This window comes from Cololabis saira, chromosome 8 (assembly GCF_033807715.1).
Source record: "Cololabis saira isolate AMF1-May2022 chromosome 8, fColSai1.1, whole genome shotgun sequence".
Classification (NCBI taxonomy): Eukaryota; Metazoa; Chordata; class Actinopteri; order Beloniformes; family Belonidae; genus Cololabis; species Cololabis saira.
The window spans coordinates 46,053,926-46,071,920 of record NC_084594.1 but is presented as its reverse complement, the minus strand read 5'-3'; the positions used below and the strand labels follow the sequence as shown (position 1 = coordinate 46,071,920).

Below are 17,995 nucleotides of genomic sequence, written 5' to 3'. Positions count from 1 at the left end.
TGGAAATGCACAAGTTCCTGCATATGGCGTGAGTTAGGGTGGAAGTGTCTGATACGATTCTTTATCACACCAAAACTAAAAGCATATATGGATGAGAGTAAGACTAGATGTTGGAGACAGTGCAGGCTTCAGGGAGCTAACCATGGCATATTCCTGGGAATGTCCAGTGATACAACCCTTTAGGAAAGAGCTTCACAGGACACTGACACGTATATTTAATGCTGATCTGACTTACGAGTTCTCTGTACTTTATTTAGGAAGGACTGATTTCCTGATAGGACGGTCGGATGAATATCTATTTGGGATTTTGATAACTGCCGCTAAAAAAGCTCATGAGACATTGGTTGCTCCCTGAGGCCACAATACAGGAGTGGATAAACTTAGTTAATGATATATATATGATGGAAAAGATTATATTTTGCCTCCGTGTCCAGAAAGATTTGTTTGTAAAATTGTGGACAAAATGGGTTATACATGTGAAGCCTTTGTGCCCAGAATTTGTGCAGGTATTGAATAGATAAAACTGAGAATCATGTTATTTTTCTTCTGTATGGAGGTTTTATGTTTATAGTCTGTCTCTCCCAGATCATAGTTCTTTGTAGTTTTTATTTTTTCTTTCTTTTTTCCTTTTCTTATCTCTTAATATGTTTACTTAAAATGAAAGAACTGGATGGCGGATAAGAATATTACTGCTTTTACTTTGTGATATGTACTGCCATACCTACGGTAATAAAGAATTTTAAAAAAAGAAACATTTACACATCATACTGTACCAACCACCGCTAGAACCCGGTGGATTCAAATATGGCTAAGATTCTGGTCCTGGTTCCGAAGCAAATACAAATAAGCTTGGATTTTTAACCGGTATACCGGTATGAAGTAAAATATGAGAAAAAAATAACAGATAGCCTATGTAAAATGTGTGTTGTTTTTCCCCTCACCAGGTGAGAGTGGCCTCAGCTGCCTCCTTCACTCTCAAAGAGGCTGGATTCAGTTCCTTCTTCTCTTTATTCCAGATATCCTCTTCCTGTTTGGACTTCCTGCCTGATATTCCCAATTCCACAATGTCCAAGACCTCCAGCAGACACGCCTCACAGAACAATCACACCAAGAGACAGTCATGACCGCACGCATGACACATGGAAATATTCCCTTTCAAGTCAGTCACATCATATAGAGGGAATAAACATGACGTCACAGATGTGACTTCACAGCGGGTACGCCCACTGAGTCAGAAAGACTGAGTGACAGAAAGACAAACTTTCAGTTTAAGCAAATGGAAAACATCTAAAATGGGAAAGATCTGTTGTGCGATCGACTGTACTCATAGATTTAGCAAGAAATAGGAGTTATCGTTTTTTCTGCCGAAAAATAATCTTAAGAGAGACAAATGGATCGCTGCAATTCACAGAAAACACTGGATTCCAGACACCGAAACGTGGATTTGTGGTTCCCATTTTGTATCAGGTAATGTTGGATTTTTGGGTAGCTAACGTTAAACGGTCAAATCATAAAGTTCGGTGTCCTCATCACTTTAATTTCACCAACAAATCCTGCCTTGAAGTCGGACCAAGCGTCAAGACATTTGTATCTTCAAGCTTTGCTTCGTGTATTTCCCCGGCGTAGAAATTAAGTACATATAAATATCAAGAAACTGGATTCATGGCCAAATATTAATGTCCATGGACCACTGGTTCTTGGTAACTGTACCAAATATTAATGTCCATGGACCACTGGTTCTTGGTAACTGTACCAAATATTAATGTCCATGGACCACTGGTTCTTGGTAACTGTACCAAATATTAATGTCCATGGACCACTGGTTCTTGGGGTAACTGTACCAAATATTAATGTCCATGGACCACTGGTTCTTGGGGTAACTGTACCAAATATTAATGTCCATGGACCACTGGTTCTTGGTAACTGTACCAAATATTAATGTCATGGACCACTGGTTCTTGCTTACAGGCAGTCACATTCTGGTTATTTCTGTTGTTCTGTTGTTACCTGATTATCCAGCAGGGCCGGGTGCTGAGTCAGCCAGGTGTTCAGACAGAAGAAAGCAGCAACGATGATGGAGTGCAGATCTCTGGAGTGAAGAGGATGAGGACGACTGCATTGAAACTCAATGTACGTACAGACAGATCGTACCACACACCTCCTCTCCGCATCCTCCACCTGCACATCCACCTGCAGGAGGACCCGCAGAGTTAAGGGCAGCTCGGACAAAGACAAAGCTCTCCTGTCAGAGCGGATTTCTTCCTCCAGTCTCAGAGAGCTGCTCAGGGAAAACCATGTTTCAATTAAATTTTTCAATTAAATTCAATTTTATGTGTATAGCGTCTAATACAGGGGTCGGCAACCCGCGGCTCTAGAGCCGCATGCGGCTCTTTAGTGCCGCCCTAGTGGCTCCTAGAGCTTTTTCAAAAATGTTTGACCTTTTTTTTCCTTTTTTTCTCCTTTTTTTCTTTTTTTCCTTCTTTCCCTTTTTTTCTTCTTTTTTCACTTTTTTCTTTCTTTCTTCTTTTTTTCCTTTTTTCTTTTTTCTTCTTTTTTTCCTTTTTTTATTTCTTCTTCTTTTTTTCCTTTCCTTTTTAATCTTAACTTTTTTCTCAAAATTTTGACTTTTATCTCGACATTTCAACTTTTCTCTCGAAATTTTGACTTTTTTCTCAACATTTCGACTTTTTTCTCAAAAGTTTGACTTTTTTCTCGACATTTCAACTTTTTTCTCGAAAATTCGACTTTTTTCTCGAAGTGCATAATGAAAAATAAATCTCCCCCCAGTTATAACTAATATAGAAACATGCAGCATGTGTTGCCTTCATTCTAAGGCTTATACAAGACTTTTCATTTTTTGCGGCTCCAGACATATTTGTTTTTGTGTTTTTGGTCCAATATGGGTCTTTCAACATTTAGGGTTGCCGACCCCTGGTCTAATACAACAGAAGTTGTCTCTAGACGCTTTCCAGAGACCCAGAACATAAACCCCCGAGCAATTATTACATTAACAATGGCAGGTAAAATGTTCACCTTTGCCAGTCCTCCCAGCACTTCCAGGGCTGACAGACAAACTGCAGGGTCGTTCCTCCAGTGAGACGTCAGACACTGACTCACCCAACGCACAACGTGAATCCAGAGGAGAGAACTGGAGTCTACTTTAACCACTTCACAAAAACACACACATAAAAAATCAAGTGAACTAATTAAACGACTGGTGAGAAAATAGAAACTGATTGGTTACTGAATGGTACGGAAGAGTATTAGGGCCAGGCAGGAGAAAAATAAAAATAATATTTTAGAGGACATTTTTTTTCATTATGCATTTCGAGAAAAAAGTTGAAATGTTGAGAAAAAAGTTGAAATGTAGAGAAAAAGGCGAAATGTCTAGAATTATGTTTAAGTACAATTTTGAGAAAAAAGTCGAAATGTTGAGAAAAAAGTCAAAATTTTGTGAAAAAAATAAAACTTTATTCTTGAAATTGTATTTCAACATTAATCTCGACATCAAAAAAGAAGAAAAATCCAAGGCACTCTTCTTCAAATATAAAAAGCTCACTCACTCACTCATCTTCCGCTTATTCGTTCCCGGGTCGCGGGGGCAGCAGCCTCAGCAGAGATGCCCAGACTTCCTTCACCCCAGACACTTCCTCCAGCTCTTCCTCCAGCTCTTCCGAGGGGAGTCCGAGGCGTTCCCAGGCCAGCCGAGAGACATAGTCTCTCCAGCGTGTCCAGGGTCTTCCCCGGGGTCTCCTCCCGGAGGGACATGCCTGGAACACCTCCCTAGGGAGGAGGGACATGCCTGGAACACCTTTCTAGGGAGGAGGGACATGCCTGGAACACCTCCCTAGGGAGGAGGGACATGCCTGGAACACCTTTCTAGGGAGGCGTCCAGGAGGATCCGGTACCGATGCCCAAGCCACCTCAGCTGACTCCTCTCAATGTGAAGGAGCAGCGGCTCGACTCCGAGCTCCTCCCGGGTGACCGAACTCCTCACCCTATCTTTAAGGGAGTGTCCAGCCACCCTGCGAAGGAAACTCATCTCGGCCGCTTGTATCAGCGATCTTGTCCTTTTGGTCACTACTAGGGGTGTAACGATACACTAATCTCACGATACGGTACGATGCACGATATTGAGGTCACGATAACGATACGATACGATATTATAGCAGTATTTTTTTAACAACCTTGAATGAGGAACATATGACTGGAAAAAATTGTCTTTTATTTGAAAGACACAAAATACAAAACAATGCTGTACGTTTGCTCTATTGTTACAGTTTGTAATGCTTTATAACTGTTTAAGTTTTAAAGAGAAAGCCAGGCCAACCATTTTCCACAAACTGAACTAAAAGTAAATGTCAGGTTTGCATTATGCATCTTCAGTAAACATATTTTGCCACAAACTGAAAAGTTTCTCTCATGTATGATTTGACTTTTTTCTTTCTAATTTAACAACTAAAATTAAATAAATAAATAAAAGTAAATAAATACATACACAATTTTGCATCATAAAAAAGATTGATTCATGCTCACCTTATAAGTGTAAGAGGAGATTTATTTTTGTTAAGTTTATTTTGGTAATTCAAGGTTCATTATTTTATAAATATATTCTTTATATTCTGATGTAAATCAGGGACTATAATGACACTAGTCAGTTCATCTGTAGTTGTTAATATGTTTTAGATTGGGCGGAGTGATACAGCACTAGGTGCTGTGTTGATGCTCTAAAATCCTACGCTGTTGAGCGGACATTGAAGTACACTGGAGCTCAGCAGAAGTTGTCCCGTGTTTATCCTACTCACGACCCGAAAAAGGTTTAATTTAATAAGGTAAGGCTTAACTCTACACCAGCCTTACATAAGTAAAAGTTCAGAGCTCAAAACGGGACCACAAGACGGGACTAGTTTCTTCTGAGCGGAGTAAGATTTTGGTCCGCGGGTCGAGGTGCATCCGCGGTCGGATGCGCGTTTCTAGTCAACACAATAGATTAATATTAATAACCCAATATCGCGATACACTTTGTCACCTCCACGACACGTATTGTGACGTTTTTGTATCGCGAAATTTCGTGGCACGATATATTGTTACACCCCTAGTCACTACCCAAAGTTCATGACCATAGGTGAGGGTAGGTGCATAGATTGACCGGTAAATCGAGAGCTTCGCCTTTCGACTCAGCTCCTTCTTCACCACGACGGTCCGGTATATCGACCGCATAACTGTGGACGCTGCACCGATCCGTCTGTTAATCTCACGCTCCATCGTTCCCTCACTCGTGAACAAGACTCCGAGATACTTGAACTCCTCCGCCTGAGGCAGGACTTCTCCACCCACCCGGAGAAGGCACGCCACCCTTTCCCGATGGAGAACCATGGCCTCGGTTTTGGAGGTACTGATTCTCATCCCTGCCGCGTCGCACTCGGCCTCAAACCGCCCCAGCACATGCTCAAGGTCCCGGTCCAATGAAGCCAACAGGACAACGTCATCTGCAAAAAGCAGAGATGAAATCCTGTGGTTCCCAAACCGGATCCCCTCCGGCCCCTGGCTAGGCCTAGAGATCCTGTCCATAAAAATTATGAACAGGACCGGTGACAAAGGGCAGCCCTGCCGGAGTCCAACATGCACCGGGAACAAGTCGGATCTACTGCCGGCAATGCGAACCAGACTCCTTCTCCGATCATACAGAGACCGGACAGCCCTTAATAGAGGGCCCCGGACTCCATACTCACTGACCCCTCCACAGAATGGCACGAGGGTCACGGTCAAATGCCTTCTCCAGATCCACAAAGCACATGCAGACTGGTTGGGCAAATTCCCATGAACCCTCGAGCACCCTGCGGAGGGTGTTGAGCTGGTCCAGTGTTCCACGACCGGGACGAAAACCGCATTGTTCCTCCTGAATCCGAGGTTCGACTATCGGCCGTAATCTCCTCTCCAGTACCCTGGAGTAGACTTTCCCGGGGAGGCTGAGAAGTGTGATCCCCCTATAGTTGGAACACACTCTCCGGTCCCCCTTTTTAAACAGAGGGACCACCACCCCGGTTTGCCACTCCAACGGTACTGTCCCCTTCCTCCATGCAATGTCGCAGAGGCGTGTCAACCAAGACAGCCCTACGACATCCAGAGACTTGAGGTACTCAGGGCGAATCTCATCCACCCCCGGTGCCCTGCCACTGAGGAGCTTACGAACTACCTCAGTGACCTCGGCTTGGGTGATGGATGAGCACGTCTCCGAGTCTACACTCTCTGCTTCCTCAGTGGAAGGCATGTCAGTCGGGTTAAGGAGATCCTCGAAGTATTCCTTCCACCGTCCGACAATGTCCCCAGTCAAGGTCAACAGCTCCCCACCCACACCGTAATCCGTGCCGGCAGAGTACTGCTTCCCCCTTCTGAGGCGCCGAACGGTCCTCCAGAATTTCCTCAAGGCCGACCAAAAGTCTTCCTCCATGGCCTCCCCGAACTCCTCCCAGACCCGAGTTTTTGCCTCCAGGACTGCCTGGCTCCAGGGAGGGGCCCCGGTGACGCCGATCCGGGCGACGTAACTGTCCTTGATGTCTTCTTCTTCATGAAAAGCTTGTGAACCGCTCTTAGTCTGGCCCGTCACCCAGGACCTGTTTGCCATGGGAGTCCCTACCAGGGGCGTAAGTGCCCCCGACAACATAGCTCCTAGGATCACTCGGGCACACAAACCCCTCCACCACAGCAAGGTGGCGGTTCAAGGAGGGGCAAATAAAAAAAGCCTTTATTTGAAATGGTCCCTGAGGAAGGCTGTGGCCGAAATGCGTGGGCTGTAACCCACTTTTTTAATCTTCTACATAAAATAGCTATTTCAAATAAAGGCTTTTTATATTTGAAGAAGAGTGCCTTGGATTTTTCTTCTTTTTTGACATCCTTTTTCCCACCAAAGAGCACCTTCGTCTCATGATTTAGATGAACATTCTGAGCACTCTGGACTTTCTTTTTGTCTGGAAACATTAATCTCGACATTTCGACTTTTTTCTCAAAATTTCGACTTTTTTGTCATGTACAATAAAAAAAAAATCTTCCCCTTTCAAATATTTGTTCTCCTGCCTGGCCCTAATACTCTACCGTAGAACGGTATGGTACCTCTGTCTGAACTGGTTCCGCTGGACCTTCCAGCACCAATGGCTCCATCATTATGGGTCCTGGTTTCCTGTAAAGAAAATTACTTTAATTACTTATTTATTAGTTACTGTAGCACCAGCTGGACTCTGAACTAGAGGGAAGTTTTACACCGCTGCCCTTTGTCAATGATTCTGTTCATAACTTTTAAGGACAGAATTTCTTGGCATTCAACTTTTTTCTCTAAATTGTATTTCAACATTAATCTCGACATTTGGACTTTTTTCTCGAAGTGCATAGTAAAAAAGAAATCTTCCCCTCTCAAATATTTTTTCTCCTGCATGGCCCTAATACTCTTCCATAGTCTGCAGAGTTTCAGCTTGAGCAGGATTTTGAAAGTAACATGTAGTAGCTGGTCACCAGTTCTGGTTTTCTGTTTTACAAGTTTAAACTACAGGAAAGTTTTTTTGTTAGTTTTTTCTTGCTTTTGTTTTTAACGGCTGATTTGAGTTCACTCACCTGGCGAGACTGTCCTGCAGCTAAGTCCTGGACCAGGTTTAAAGCGGCCGCTGAGCAAACATCACATAAGAAGTGATAGAAGTGATAGAAACAGTTAGACGTGCGGTTCTGCTGAGGTCATGAAGCCGTAACTCAGAACCAGAAACGGACCCAGAAGGAGCTGAGTGTTGCAGGTGTTCGTCTCCGTCTGCAACGCTCCGATGAGGAGACTGATGAGACGGGGCCTCAGAGACAGGAAGTTCCCTGCTGTGACGTCATCGGCATTCAACCCCCCGTTCAGTGAGACCTGAGGACACACAGGAGAACAGAACCGTGGTACGCTCAGCTCTGGGCCGGGGCGCTTCAGGATTTTCCAGGTGACAGTAGCGGAGCCAGAGGGGGGTGAGGGGGCGGTCGCCCCGGGGCCCACAAGCTCATAGGGCCCAATGATAGGGCCCCGTTTTGTGTGATACGTTCATCTATAATCGTAAATTGTAGGCTATAATAACGATAAAATGTGCATTGTGCGGCCAGTGTAGCTGATTCTTACTTTACAACTGTCCTGAACGCATCAGGGCTGTGAGCCAACGCTGATTGGCTGTAACAGTTACAGCCAATTTACCGACTCGGCAAGTTTGCTGCCGTGAAGGAGATGAGCTAAACTTTAAAAGAGGACTAAGCATGTACAAAGTTTTGAATGTTATCCTGTTTTCCACGTTACCTGGATTATTTTGGGTTATGGAAGAGTCGACTACCGTTGGTGAGTCAGTGTAACCTTCTTAAATAATGTCTTTATCAGAATGTTGTGTAGCTTTGACCAGCTGCCTATTTTAATGTGTTTGTGTTGTTGTCAACTAGACTAGTCTATTCTCTGTTATAGAGCTCAGAAATGATGTTATAGACCGCTCTGTCTATAACATCAACATCTATCTATCTAAATAGATTGTGTCATTTTAGACCAGTTATGTTTTTTTTGTATTTAAGCTGTATCAAAGATGGAACTGAGTCAGTCCGTGACTATCTGAGTTTTCAGCGCCATGTGATTGACAGCTGTCAGGCCTGTGTGTGTGTGTGTGTGTGTGTGTGTGTGTGTGTGTGTGTGTGTGTGTTCTTCTGAACAAGTTTGTGACTTTACTCTGCTTTCTGCAGCATAGGCCTATAGGTTTGGCTGAATAAAAGTGAGAATAAATGTTCTTTGATGGGTAGGATGATGTTGTTGAACGTTAAAATGACTATCATAAGGGCCCATGGAGAATGCTCCGCCCCCTCTGTACTGAGACCCGCGCTCCGCCACTGCCAGGTGAGTAGTTACCTGTGATGGCACAGATCCGAACTGCAGGGGGAGAGGTAGCAGAGACAGCAGGATGAAGATGGAGGCCCGCCTCAAATCCACTGGACTGGCACAACCTTGAAAGTTCACCGGATCTCTGCGCCAGACAGAATATGATAGGTTTACTTGGGATTTACCTTTGACCTGCTGGGTGATAAGCAGGTCTATAAACTATGCATTCAATGATTGCTTTAGGTTAATTGAACACCAGAAGAAAAAATGTTTTCATTTTAATTCATTATTTCCTAATGCAGAATGAGGGTGAAATTTGACCCATTGGGTTTAACGGGCATCATTTGAAAGAATCAAAATAATAAAAATTGTCAATAGAAGACATGATGATCGGAGCAGGAGTTTGGTTCTCATTGCCGGCAGTAGATCAGACTTGTTCCCGGTGCATGTTGGACTCCGGCAGGGCTGCCCTTTGTCACCGGTCCTGTTCATAATTTTTATGGACAGGATTTCTAGGCGCAGCCAGGGGCCGGAGGGGATCCGGTTTGGGAACCACAGGATTTCATCTCTGCTTTTTGCAGATGATGTTGTCCTGTTGGCTTCATCGGACCGGGACCTTCAGCATGCGCTGGGGCGGTTTGAGGCCGAGTGCGACGTGGCAGGGATGAGAATCAGCACCTCCAAAACCGAGGCCATGGTTCTCCATCGGAAAAGGGTGGAGTGCCTTCTCCGGGTGGGTGGGGAAGTCCTGCCTCAGGTGGAGGAGTTCAAGTATCTCGGGGTCTTGTTCACGAGTGAGGGAACGATGGAGCGTGAGATTGACAGATGGATCGGTGCAGCGTCCGCAGTTATGCGGTCGATGTACCGGACCGTTGTGGTGAAGAAGGAGCTCGAAAGGTGAAGCTCTCGATTTACCGGTCAATCTACGCACCTACCCTCACCTATGGTCATGAACTTTGGGTAGTGACCGAAAGGACAAGATCGCGGATACAATCGGCCGAGATGAGTTTCCTCCGCAGGGTGGCTGGACGCTCCCTTAGAGATGAGTTTCCTCCGCAGGGTGGCTGGACGCTCCCTTAGAGATGAGTTTCCTCTGCGGGGTGGCTGGACGCTCCCTTAGAGATGAGTTTCCTCCGCAGGGCGGCTGGACGCTCCCTTAGAGATGAGTTTCCTCCGCAGGGCGGCTGGACGCTCCCTTAGAGATGAGTTTCCTCCGCAGGGTGGCTGGACGCTCCCTTAGAGATAGGGTGAGGAGTTCGGTCACCCGGGAGGAGCTCGGAGTCGAGCCGCTGCTCCTTCATATTGAGAGGAGTCAGCTGAGGTGGCTTGGGCATCTGTACCGGATCCTCCTGGACGCCTCCCTAGGGAGGTGTTCCAGGCATGTCCCACCTCCCTAGGGAGGGGTTCCAGGCATGTCCCTCCTCCCTAAGGAGGTGTTCCAGACATGTCCCTCCTCCCTAGGGAGGTGTTCCAGGCATGTCGGAAGGGTCATGGAGGAAGAGCTGGAGGAAGAGATGGAGGAAGAGCTGGAGGAAGAGCTGGGGGAAGAGATGGGGGAAGAGCCGGGGGAAGGGCCGGAGGAAGAGCTGGAGGAAGAGCTGGAGGAAGAGCTGGAGGAAGAGCTGGAGGAAGAGATGGAGGAAGAGCTGGAGGAAGAGCTGGAGGAAAAGCTGGAGGAAGAGCTGGAGGAAGAGCTGGAGGAAGAGCTGGAGGAAGAACTGGGGGAAGAGATGGGGGAAGAGCCGGGGGAAGAGCTGGAGGAAGAGATGGGGGAAGAGATGGAGGAAGAGCTGGAGGAAGAGCTGGAGGAAGAGCTGGAGGAAGAGCTGGAGGAAGAGATGGAGGAAAAGCTGGAGGAAGAGATGGAGGAAGAGCTGGAGGAAGAGCTGGAGGAAGAGCTGGAGGAAGAGATGGAGGAAGAGCTGGAGGAAGAGATGGAGGAAGAGCTGGAGGAAGAGCTGGAGGAAGAGCTGGAGGAAGAGCTGGAGGAAGAGATGGAGGAAGAGCTGGAGGAAGAGATGGAGGAAAAGCTGGAGGAAGAGATGGAGGAAGAGCTGGAGGAAGAGCTGGAGGAAGAGATGGAGGAAAAGCTGGAGGAAGAGATGGAGGAAGAGCTGGAGGAAGAGATGGAGGAAGAGCTGGAGGAAGAGCTGGAGGAAGAGATGAGGGAAGAGATGGAGGAAGAGCTGGAGGAAGAGATGGAGGAAGAGCTGGAGGAAGAGCTGGAGGAAGAGCTGGAGGAAGAGCTGGAGGAAGAGCTGGAGGAAGAGCTGGAGGAAGAGATGGAGGAAAAGCTGGAGGAAGAGATGGCGGAAGAGCTGGAGGAAGAGATGGAGGAAGAGCTGGAGGAAGAGATGGAGGAAAAGCTGGAGGAAGAGATGGAGGAAGAGCTGGAGGAAGAGCTGGAGGAAGAGCTGGAGGAAGAGATGGAGGAAGAGCTGGAGGAAGAGATGGAGGAAGAGCTGGAGGAAGAGCTGGAGGAAGAGCTGGAGGAAGAGCTGGGGGAAGGGCCGGAGGAAGAGCTGGAGGAAGAGCTGGGGGAAGGGCCGGACGAAGAGCTGGAGGAAGAACTGGAGGAAGAGCTGGACTGGACTCACTGTCCAGTTTTCTTTTTTATCTGCTCTGCAGCTGGTCTCCAGCAGGAGGGTCCCCCCTTATGATCCAGGTCCTGGTCCAGGTTTCTACCCCCCTTATGATCCAGGTCCTGGTCCAGGTTTCTACCCCCCTTATGATCCAGGTCCTGGTCCAGGTTTCTACCCCCTTATGGTCCTGGTCCAGGTTTCTACCCCCTTATGATCCAGTTCCTGGTCCAGGTTTCTCCTTATGATCCTGGTCCTGGTCCAGGTTTCTTCCTCCTAAAGGGGAGTTTTTCTTGCCACTGTTTGGGTTAAGGTTTTTCTCCCACTAGGGGAGTTTTTACCTGCCATTGTTATATTTATGTAATAATTGCTTGGGGGTTCATGTTCTGGTTCCTAAAGACTAGGCCTGTGTTGAAAAAATTGATTTTTCGATTCTAAATGGATTCTCATATTCATTCCTAAAAATCGATTTTTATGTCTAAATATGGGTTTATGAAATTACATTACAACTTTTGGTATGTTTTTGTTTATTCCTAAAAAAGGAATGTTTTGTTGGAAACGAGAATAACTGGTGTTGTGTTTTTGCCTTTAAATATGTTTAAAGGTATGAAAACATTAAAGTTTTCAGTTATATTTGCATAAATTGTCTATATTTCATTACTTTATATACTGTATTGGGGTTACATTTGCATAAAATGCTAGAAACCAAATTCTCATCCTTTTTCTTAAAAATTTGGACACAACCATTCCGGCCCTGATGGATCTGATTCAAAAATTTGGCTACATATCTGGATATAAAGTGAACTATTCTAAATCGTCAATTATGCTGTTGAATTCAGAGGAAAGGTCTGAGCCTCCTGAACATGTATGCTATTTTAAATCTGTAGACTCCTTTAAATATTTGGGAATACAAATTGTTCCGAACGTGGAGGATGTGGTGAAATCCAATTATGACCCAATAATATCAACAATTGTGAATTCAATTGATAGATGGTCAGGTCTCTCAATCTCCCTGATGGGCAGGATTAATATAATCAAAATGAACATTCTTCCAAAATTATTATATTTATTCCAGAACATACCCTTATTTCCTCCTCAGGACTTGTTTTCTAGGATCAAGAAATTATTCACTAATTTTATTTGGAATAACAGACGCTCTAGACTCCGTTTGTCTCTGCTATACCTTCCTTATGATAGGGGCGGGTTACAGTGCCCGAACTTGTTGTGGTATTTCTGGGCGGTTCAATTGAGAACCTTGATGTTCTATTTTACAAACTGGTCAATGAGGGGGGCGCCGGCATGGATTGATCTTGAATCCAGCTCTCTGAAGCTTCCATTCCCTACCTATTTGTATTCAGATAACCCTAAGAATCTCAAAAAAGTTACGCATAACCCTATAGTTAAAACCATGGTTAGAGTGTGGCAGGAGGTGAATAAATATATGGGGGCGCCTTGCACCTTTCGGGTTTCAGCCCAATCTGGGGCAATAGCCAATTTGCAGGTAGGAATGATGGGGGCTTTAAATCTTGGTTTAACAAGGGGGTGAGATGCTTAGGAGATTTATTTGATTGTGTCAGTGGAAATATGCTCTCGTTTGAAGAGCTGGTTAATAAGTATGATATCCCTCGCACTCATTTTTTCAAATTTCTGCAATTGAGGAACTTTATTAGGGTTAATCGGGATCGGTCTGAGCTGGCCCCTCCTCTGTCCACATTAGAAAACGCCCTGGTCAAGAACCCATCTGGTAAGGGGCTTATTTCTTTTTTTTTTATGATTTAATAATGTCCTTTTCACCAGAGTCTTCTGAATATAAAATGAATGCCTGGAAACTAGACTTGGGAGATGACCTGACAGAGGAACTTTGGACTAAAGCGTGCTTGAAAGCCCAGTCACAAACGGGGAATACCCGTTTCAAATTACTCCAGTATAACTGGCTTATGAGAACATATATTACTCCAGAAAAAATTAATACGTTTAACGGAGCTATACCTGATTTGTGCTATAGATGTGCTACAGAGAAGGGCACTTTGTTCCACTGTCTCTGGTCATGCCCCAGATTAATGGAATTTTGGAGGGAGGTGGGACAGGAAATTCAGAAAATACTAGGGGTGTAACGATACACTAATCTCACGATACGGTACGATACACGATATTGAGGTCACGATAACGATACGATACGATATAGCAGTATTTTTTTAACAACCTTGAATGAGGTAGTCATGAGGAAATTGTCTTTTATTTGAAAGACACAAAATACAAAACAATTCTGTGTGTTTTCCCTATTGTTACAGTTTGTAATGCTTTGTAACTGTTTAAGTTTTAAAGAGAAAGCCAGGCCAACCATTTTCCACAAACTGAACTAAAAGTAAATGTCAGGTTTGCATTATGATCTTCAGTTTCAGACAAGTACAAATATTTAGCCACAAACTGAATAGTTTCTCTCATGTATGATTTGACTTTTTTCTTTTCCAGAAATTTAACAACTAAAATTAAATAAATAAATACAAGTAAATAAATACATACAATTTTACATCATAAAAAGATTGATTCATGCTCACCTTATAAGTGTAAGAGGAGATTTATTTTTGTTAAGGTTATTTTGGTAATTCAGGGTTCATTATTTTATAAATATATTCTTTATATTGTGATGTAAATCAGGGACTATAATGACACTAGTCAGTTTATCTGTAGTGATTAGTCTGTTTTAGATTGGGCGGAGTGATACGCCACAGTACGGCACTAGGTGCTGTGTTGATGTTCTAAAATCCTACACTGTTGAGGGACATTAAAGTACACTGGAACTCAGCAGAAGTTTCCCCGTGTTTATCCTACTCACGACCCCAAAAAGGTTTAATTTAATAAGGTAAGGCTTAACTCTACACCAGCCTTACATCAGTAAATGTTCAGACCTCAAAACGGGACTAGTTTCTTCTGAGCGGAGGAAGATTTTGGTCCGTGGGTCGAGGCGCGGTCCGGCCGCGGTCGGATACGTGTTACTAGTCAACACAATAGATTAATATTAATAACCCAATATCGTGATACACTTTGTCACCTCTACGACACGTATTGTGACGTTTTTGTATCGCGAAATTTCGTGGCACAATATATTGTTACACCCCTAGAAAATACTGAATATCTCCATTGTACCAGAACCCAAACTCTTCCTGCTGGGACTCTACCCAGATGGTCACGCGTACAGGCGAAGTGAGCGGAGGTTTATTGACATTAGTTTACTACTAGCCAAGAGGGTTATTGCTATGTCTTGGAAGAGTCCACACAAACCAAGCATCAAGAAGTGGTTCCAGGAGATGTCACTGTGCTTACCGGTAGAAAGGATTCAATTCAATTCAATTCAATTTTATTTATATAGCGTCTAATACAACAGATGTTGTCTCTAGACGCTTTCCAGAGATCCAGAACATGAACATAAACATAAACATAAACATAAACATAAACCCCCGAGCAATTATTATATAAACAATGGCAGGTAAAAACTCCCATAGTGGGAGAAAAGCCTTAAGCCAAACAGTGGCAAGAAAAACTCCCCTTTAGGAGGGAAGAAACCTTGAGCAGGACCAGGCTCATAAGGGGGGACCCTCCTGCCGAAGGCCAGACTGGGGGAGTCAGGGACGTCGACAGCACAGGATAACATACATCATCAAGGACAAACAGGAAGTCTTCGAGGAAGTCTGGGGTTGTTTTGTTGACTATATGAAAAATGAGAACCTAAATCATCTAATGGAAGAGCCTGGAGGAGAGTACTGCCTTTGTCTGTGTTTCGTTGGTGTTTTTTATTTTTTATTTTTTTTCCTTATCTTAATGTCACTGGTCTCATGTAGCGTTGCTTTTTCTGTTTGTTGTGTTATGTTTGAAAAAGAAAAACAATAAAAGATATTGTTTAAAAAAAAAAAAAAAAAAAGAAACCAAATTCTCAAAAAAATTTAAAACCGAAATAGACCGAAAATGGAAAAAATTAAAAGGGAATGTGGGAAAAAATCAAACCAATTTCTTCTGTCTCTGTTTGCTGCCCTGGATCGGTTTGGTAATTCTGACCCACAGGATGTTTCTGAAAGCAGTTCTATCAGCATTCTGGGAGCTGATTGATCCTTACGGCATCATTAGCTGCAATACTTGCTGTTGAATCTCAGTAATAATATGTTGCAGAACTACAGTCATATAATTCATGCAACAGCTCAAAAAACAGTATTAATAACACTAACCCAAATCAATATCTGAATCGAATCGAATCAAATCAAATCTTGATAATCAATTCTGAATCTTAAGAATCGGAATCGATTCTTGACATTTGAATCGACCCCCAGCCCTACTAGAGACAAATTCTGTTGTAATAAACACTATATAAATAAAATTGAATTGAATTGAATAATTACGACCAAACCAACAAGTAGTAACTTGGAGATGTTTGTACCTGTGGAGCAGGACCTTCTCCAGAGCACTGATGAAGGGCGGCAGCAACAGATTGACCCCTTTTAAGTCACAGCAGAACAGACTGGTGGAGTTCATAAGGATGGAGGCCAGAACAGGAGCACACACCTCCTCTGACATCTGGAGACTCTGAAGAAGCACCAGGTAGAACCTGGTGGAAGACAAGACCATCATTATCCTGACAAAATATGAGGTGGACAAACAATATTTTTATCTAACTAAGTAGATGAGTGTTCACATCCCATCACGGCTAAGAGCGTGAGCGTAGGTGAGTCTAGTACACACCAAGGGACTACAGCCAGCCTCCTAAACTGTTGCCAGAACGGGACATGCAAGTATACGGTTCCTGGAATGACCCCAAGAGGCCGGCCCCTCGACTCAGTTAACCTCCACTGTCCAATGTCTAGCTTTATAGCAGAATTGAACATAGATACAGCCTGGCCAAAAAACAGTTTTGGTGTCCATCGTCAAATTTTACACCCATGACAATTGCAAAAGTTTGACACCTACATTCAAGTCTATCAAATGAGCAGCCATGATCACTTTAGTGATTCAGAGCTTATCATTTTTGGCGGACTTGACATCGGGTAGCAAATTCAGAAATACGAGTTTTTAACCCTTTTATACGTATATATAAAAATATGGGCCTGGGGGCCACCAAGCAGCCTCAGCTGCCACTTTGGTCTGTCAGCAGCCTTCACGTTGTTGGTCTTTAGCCACCCCAATTAAGCTAACTTTACCCACACCACCCTCCAGGTTAGATGGTTAAGATGGAGCTAAGAAGAGCTTGCCCAAATATGTTACATGAACAATTGGACACCAGGATACCTGGACAGGTAGACAGGCTGAATTTCTTCTGCAGTCTTCTTCCAGGAGAAGATCCTGCAGAGCGTCCCAAAGGCCTCGGCTCGACCTGCTGCCCATCGTGTCACATCATTTTGTCTGCCTGTGGGTGGCAGGTGTAACAGGTGTAACGGGTGTAACAGGTGTAACAGGGGTAACAGTGTAACAGGTGTGACAGGGGTAACAGTGTAACAGGTGTAACAGGGGTAACAGTGTAACAGGTGTGGCAGGTGTAACAGGTGTAACAGGTGTAACGGGTGTAACAGGTGTAACAGGTGTAACGGGGTAACAGGTGTAACAGGTGTAACGGGTGTAACAGGTGTAACGGGGTAACAGGTGTAACAGGTGTGGCAGATGTAACAGGTGTAACGGGTGTAACAGATTGTAACAGGTGTAATAGGGGTAACAGGTGTAAAAAGGGTAACAGGGGTAACAGGGGTAACAGGGGTAACAGGTGTAACAGGTGTAACAGGGGTGCAGCTGTTTCACGAGTCTGCGGTGTGTATGATGTGGTTCAATAGAGACAGTACTAACAGATCTCGGAGTCTGCACTGATCAGAGCAGCATCAAACAGCCAGCAGCCGAACAGGTGGAGGAGGGAGTCCACATTACACCTGAGCGGGGAGGGACGGGGTCGGCGAGAACCCGGGAAGGGAAGGGAAGCAAGGAAGCAGGAGGAAGACATCTGAGAAGAGACGAGAGGATGGGCCTTTAGTTGGATTTCTGCTATCAGGCACCACTACTTTGGAACCAACTTCCAATCTGGGTTAAGGAAGCTGACACCACCTCCACCTTTAAAACTAAACTTAAAACCTTTCTGTTTAGTAAAGCCTATAGTTAGTGTTTAGTAAACCTCTAGTTGGTGTTCGTGAATCTCATAGCCATCATTTTTGTCCATCCTTCCTGTAGTTTCTTGTGCTGGCCCCCCTTTTTTCTCTTTTGTGCATGTTTGCAGGCCGGAGCTTCAGGAGCTGCGTGCTAGCCTGCGATAAATTTCCTATTTCAAGGTCATGTTGAAGGTCAAATTTAATTTTCAAGGTCATTTCTTTCCCAAAAAACTCCATATCTCTAGAATTAAGTTACATAAAAATATTGTATAGTGCTCTAGATATATGCTGATGACAAGCACATTTACATACCATTAAAACATAACGACTCTTTTAGAAGTTTGCTAGACCCTCTGGACGACATCAAAGCCTGGGTGGCTTCAAACTTTTTAAACTTTAATGAGAATAAAACGGAGGTCATAGATTTTGGTCCC

At 44.3% G+C, this 17,995-nt stretch overlaps 1 protein-coding gene across 4 annotated transcripts in view; it reads right to left on the bottom strand.

Moving 5' to 3' along the window:
• Positions 1 to 17,995, bottom strand: part of ralgapb (Ral GTPase activating protein non-catalytic subunit beta) — a 71,758-nt gene that overhangs the window by 22,808 nt on the left and 30,955 nt on the right. For all 4 annotated transcript variants that reach the window (XR_009783001.1, XR_009782999.1, XR_009783000.1 and 1 more), the window contains 10 exons: positions 17,269 to 17,419; positions 16,720 to 16,837; positions 15,875 to 16,042; positions 8,897 to 9,011; positions 7,756 to 7,891; positions 7,606 to 7,655; positions 7,111 to 7,177; positions 3,034 to 3,167; positions 2,008 to 2,190; positions 942 to 1,090 (listed from right to left, as the gene is read on the bottom strand). Coding sequence is in view for 1 of the 4 variants with exons in the window: in XM_061728133.1 (XP_061584117.1) it covers positions 942 to 1,090; positions 2,008 to 2,190; positions 3,034 to 3,167; positions 7,111 to 7,177; positions 7,606 to 7,655; positions 7,756 to 7,891; positions 8,897 to 9,011; positions 15,875 to 16,042; positions 16,720 to 16,837; positions 17,269 to 17,419 (1,271 nt within the window). In the remaining 3 variants the exon portion in view is untranslated. The remainder of the gene's footprint in view (positions 1 to 941; positions 1,091 to 2,007; positions 2,191 to 3,033; positions 3,168 to 7,110; positions 7,178 to 7,605; positions 7,656 to 7,755; positions 7,892 to 8,896; positions 9,012 to 15,874; positions 16,043 to 16,719; positions 16,838 to 17,268; positions 17,420 to 17,995) is intronic.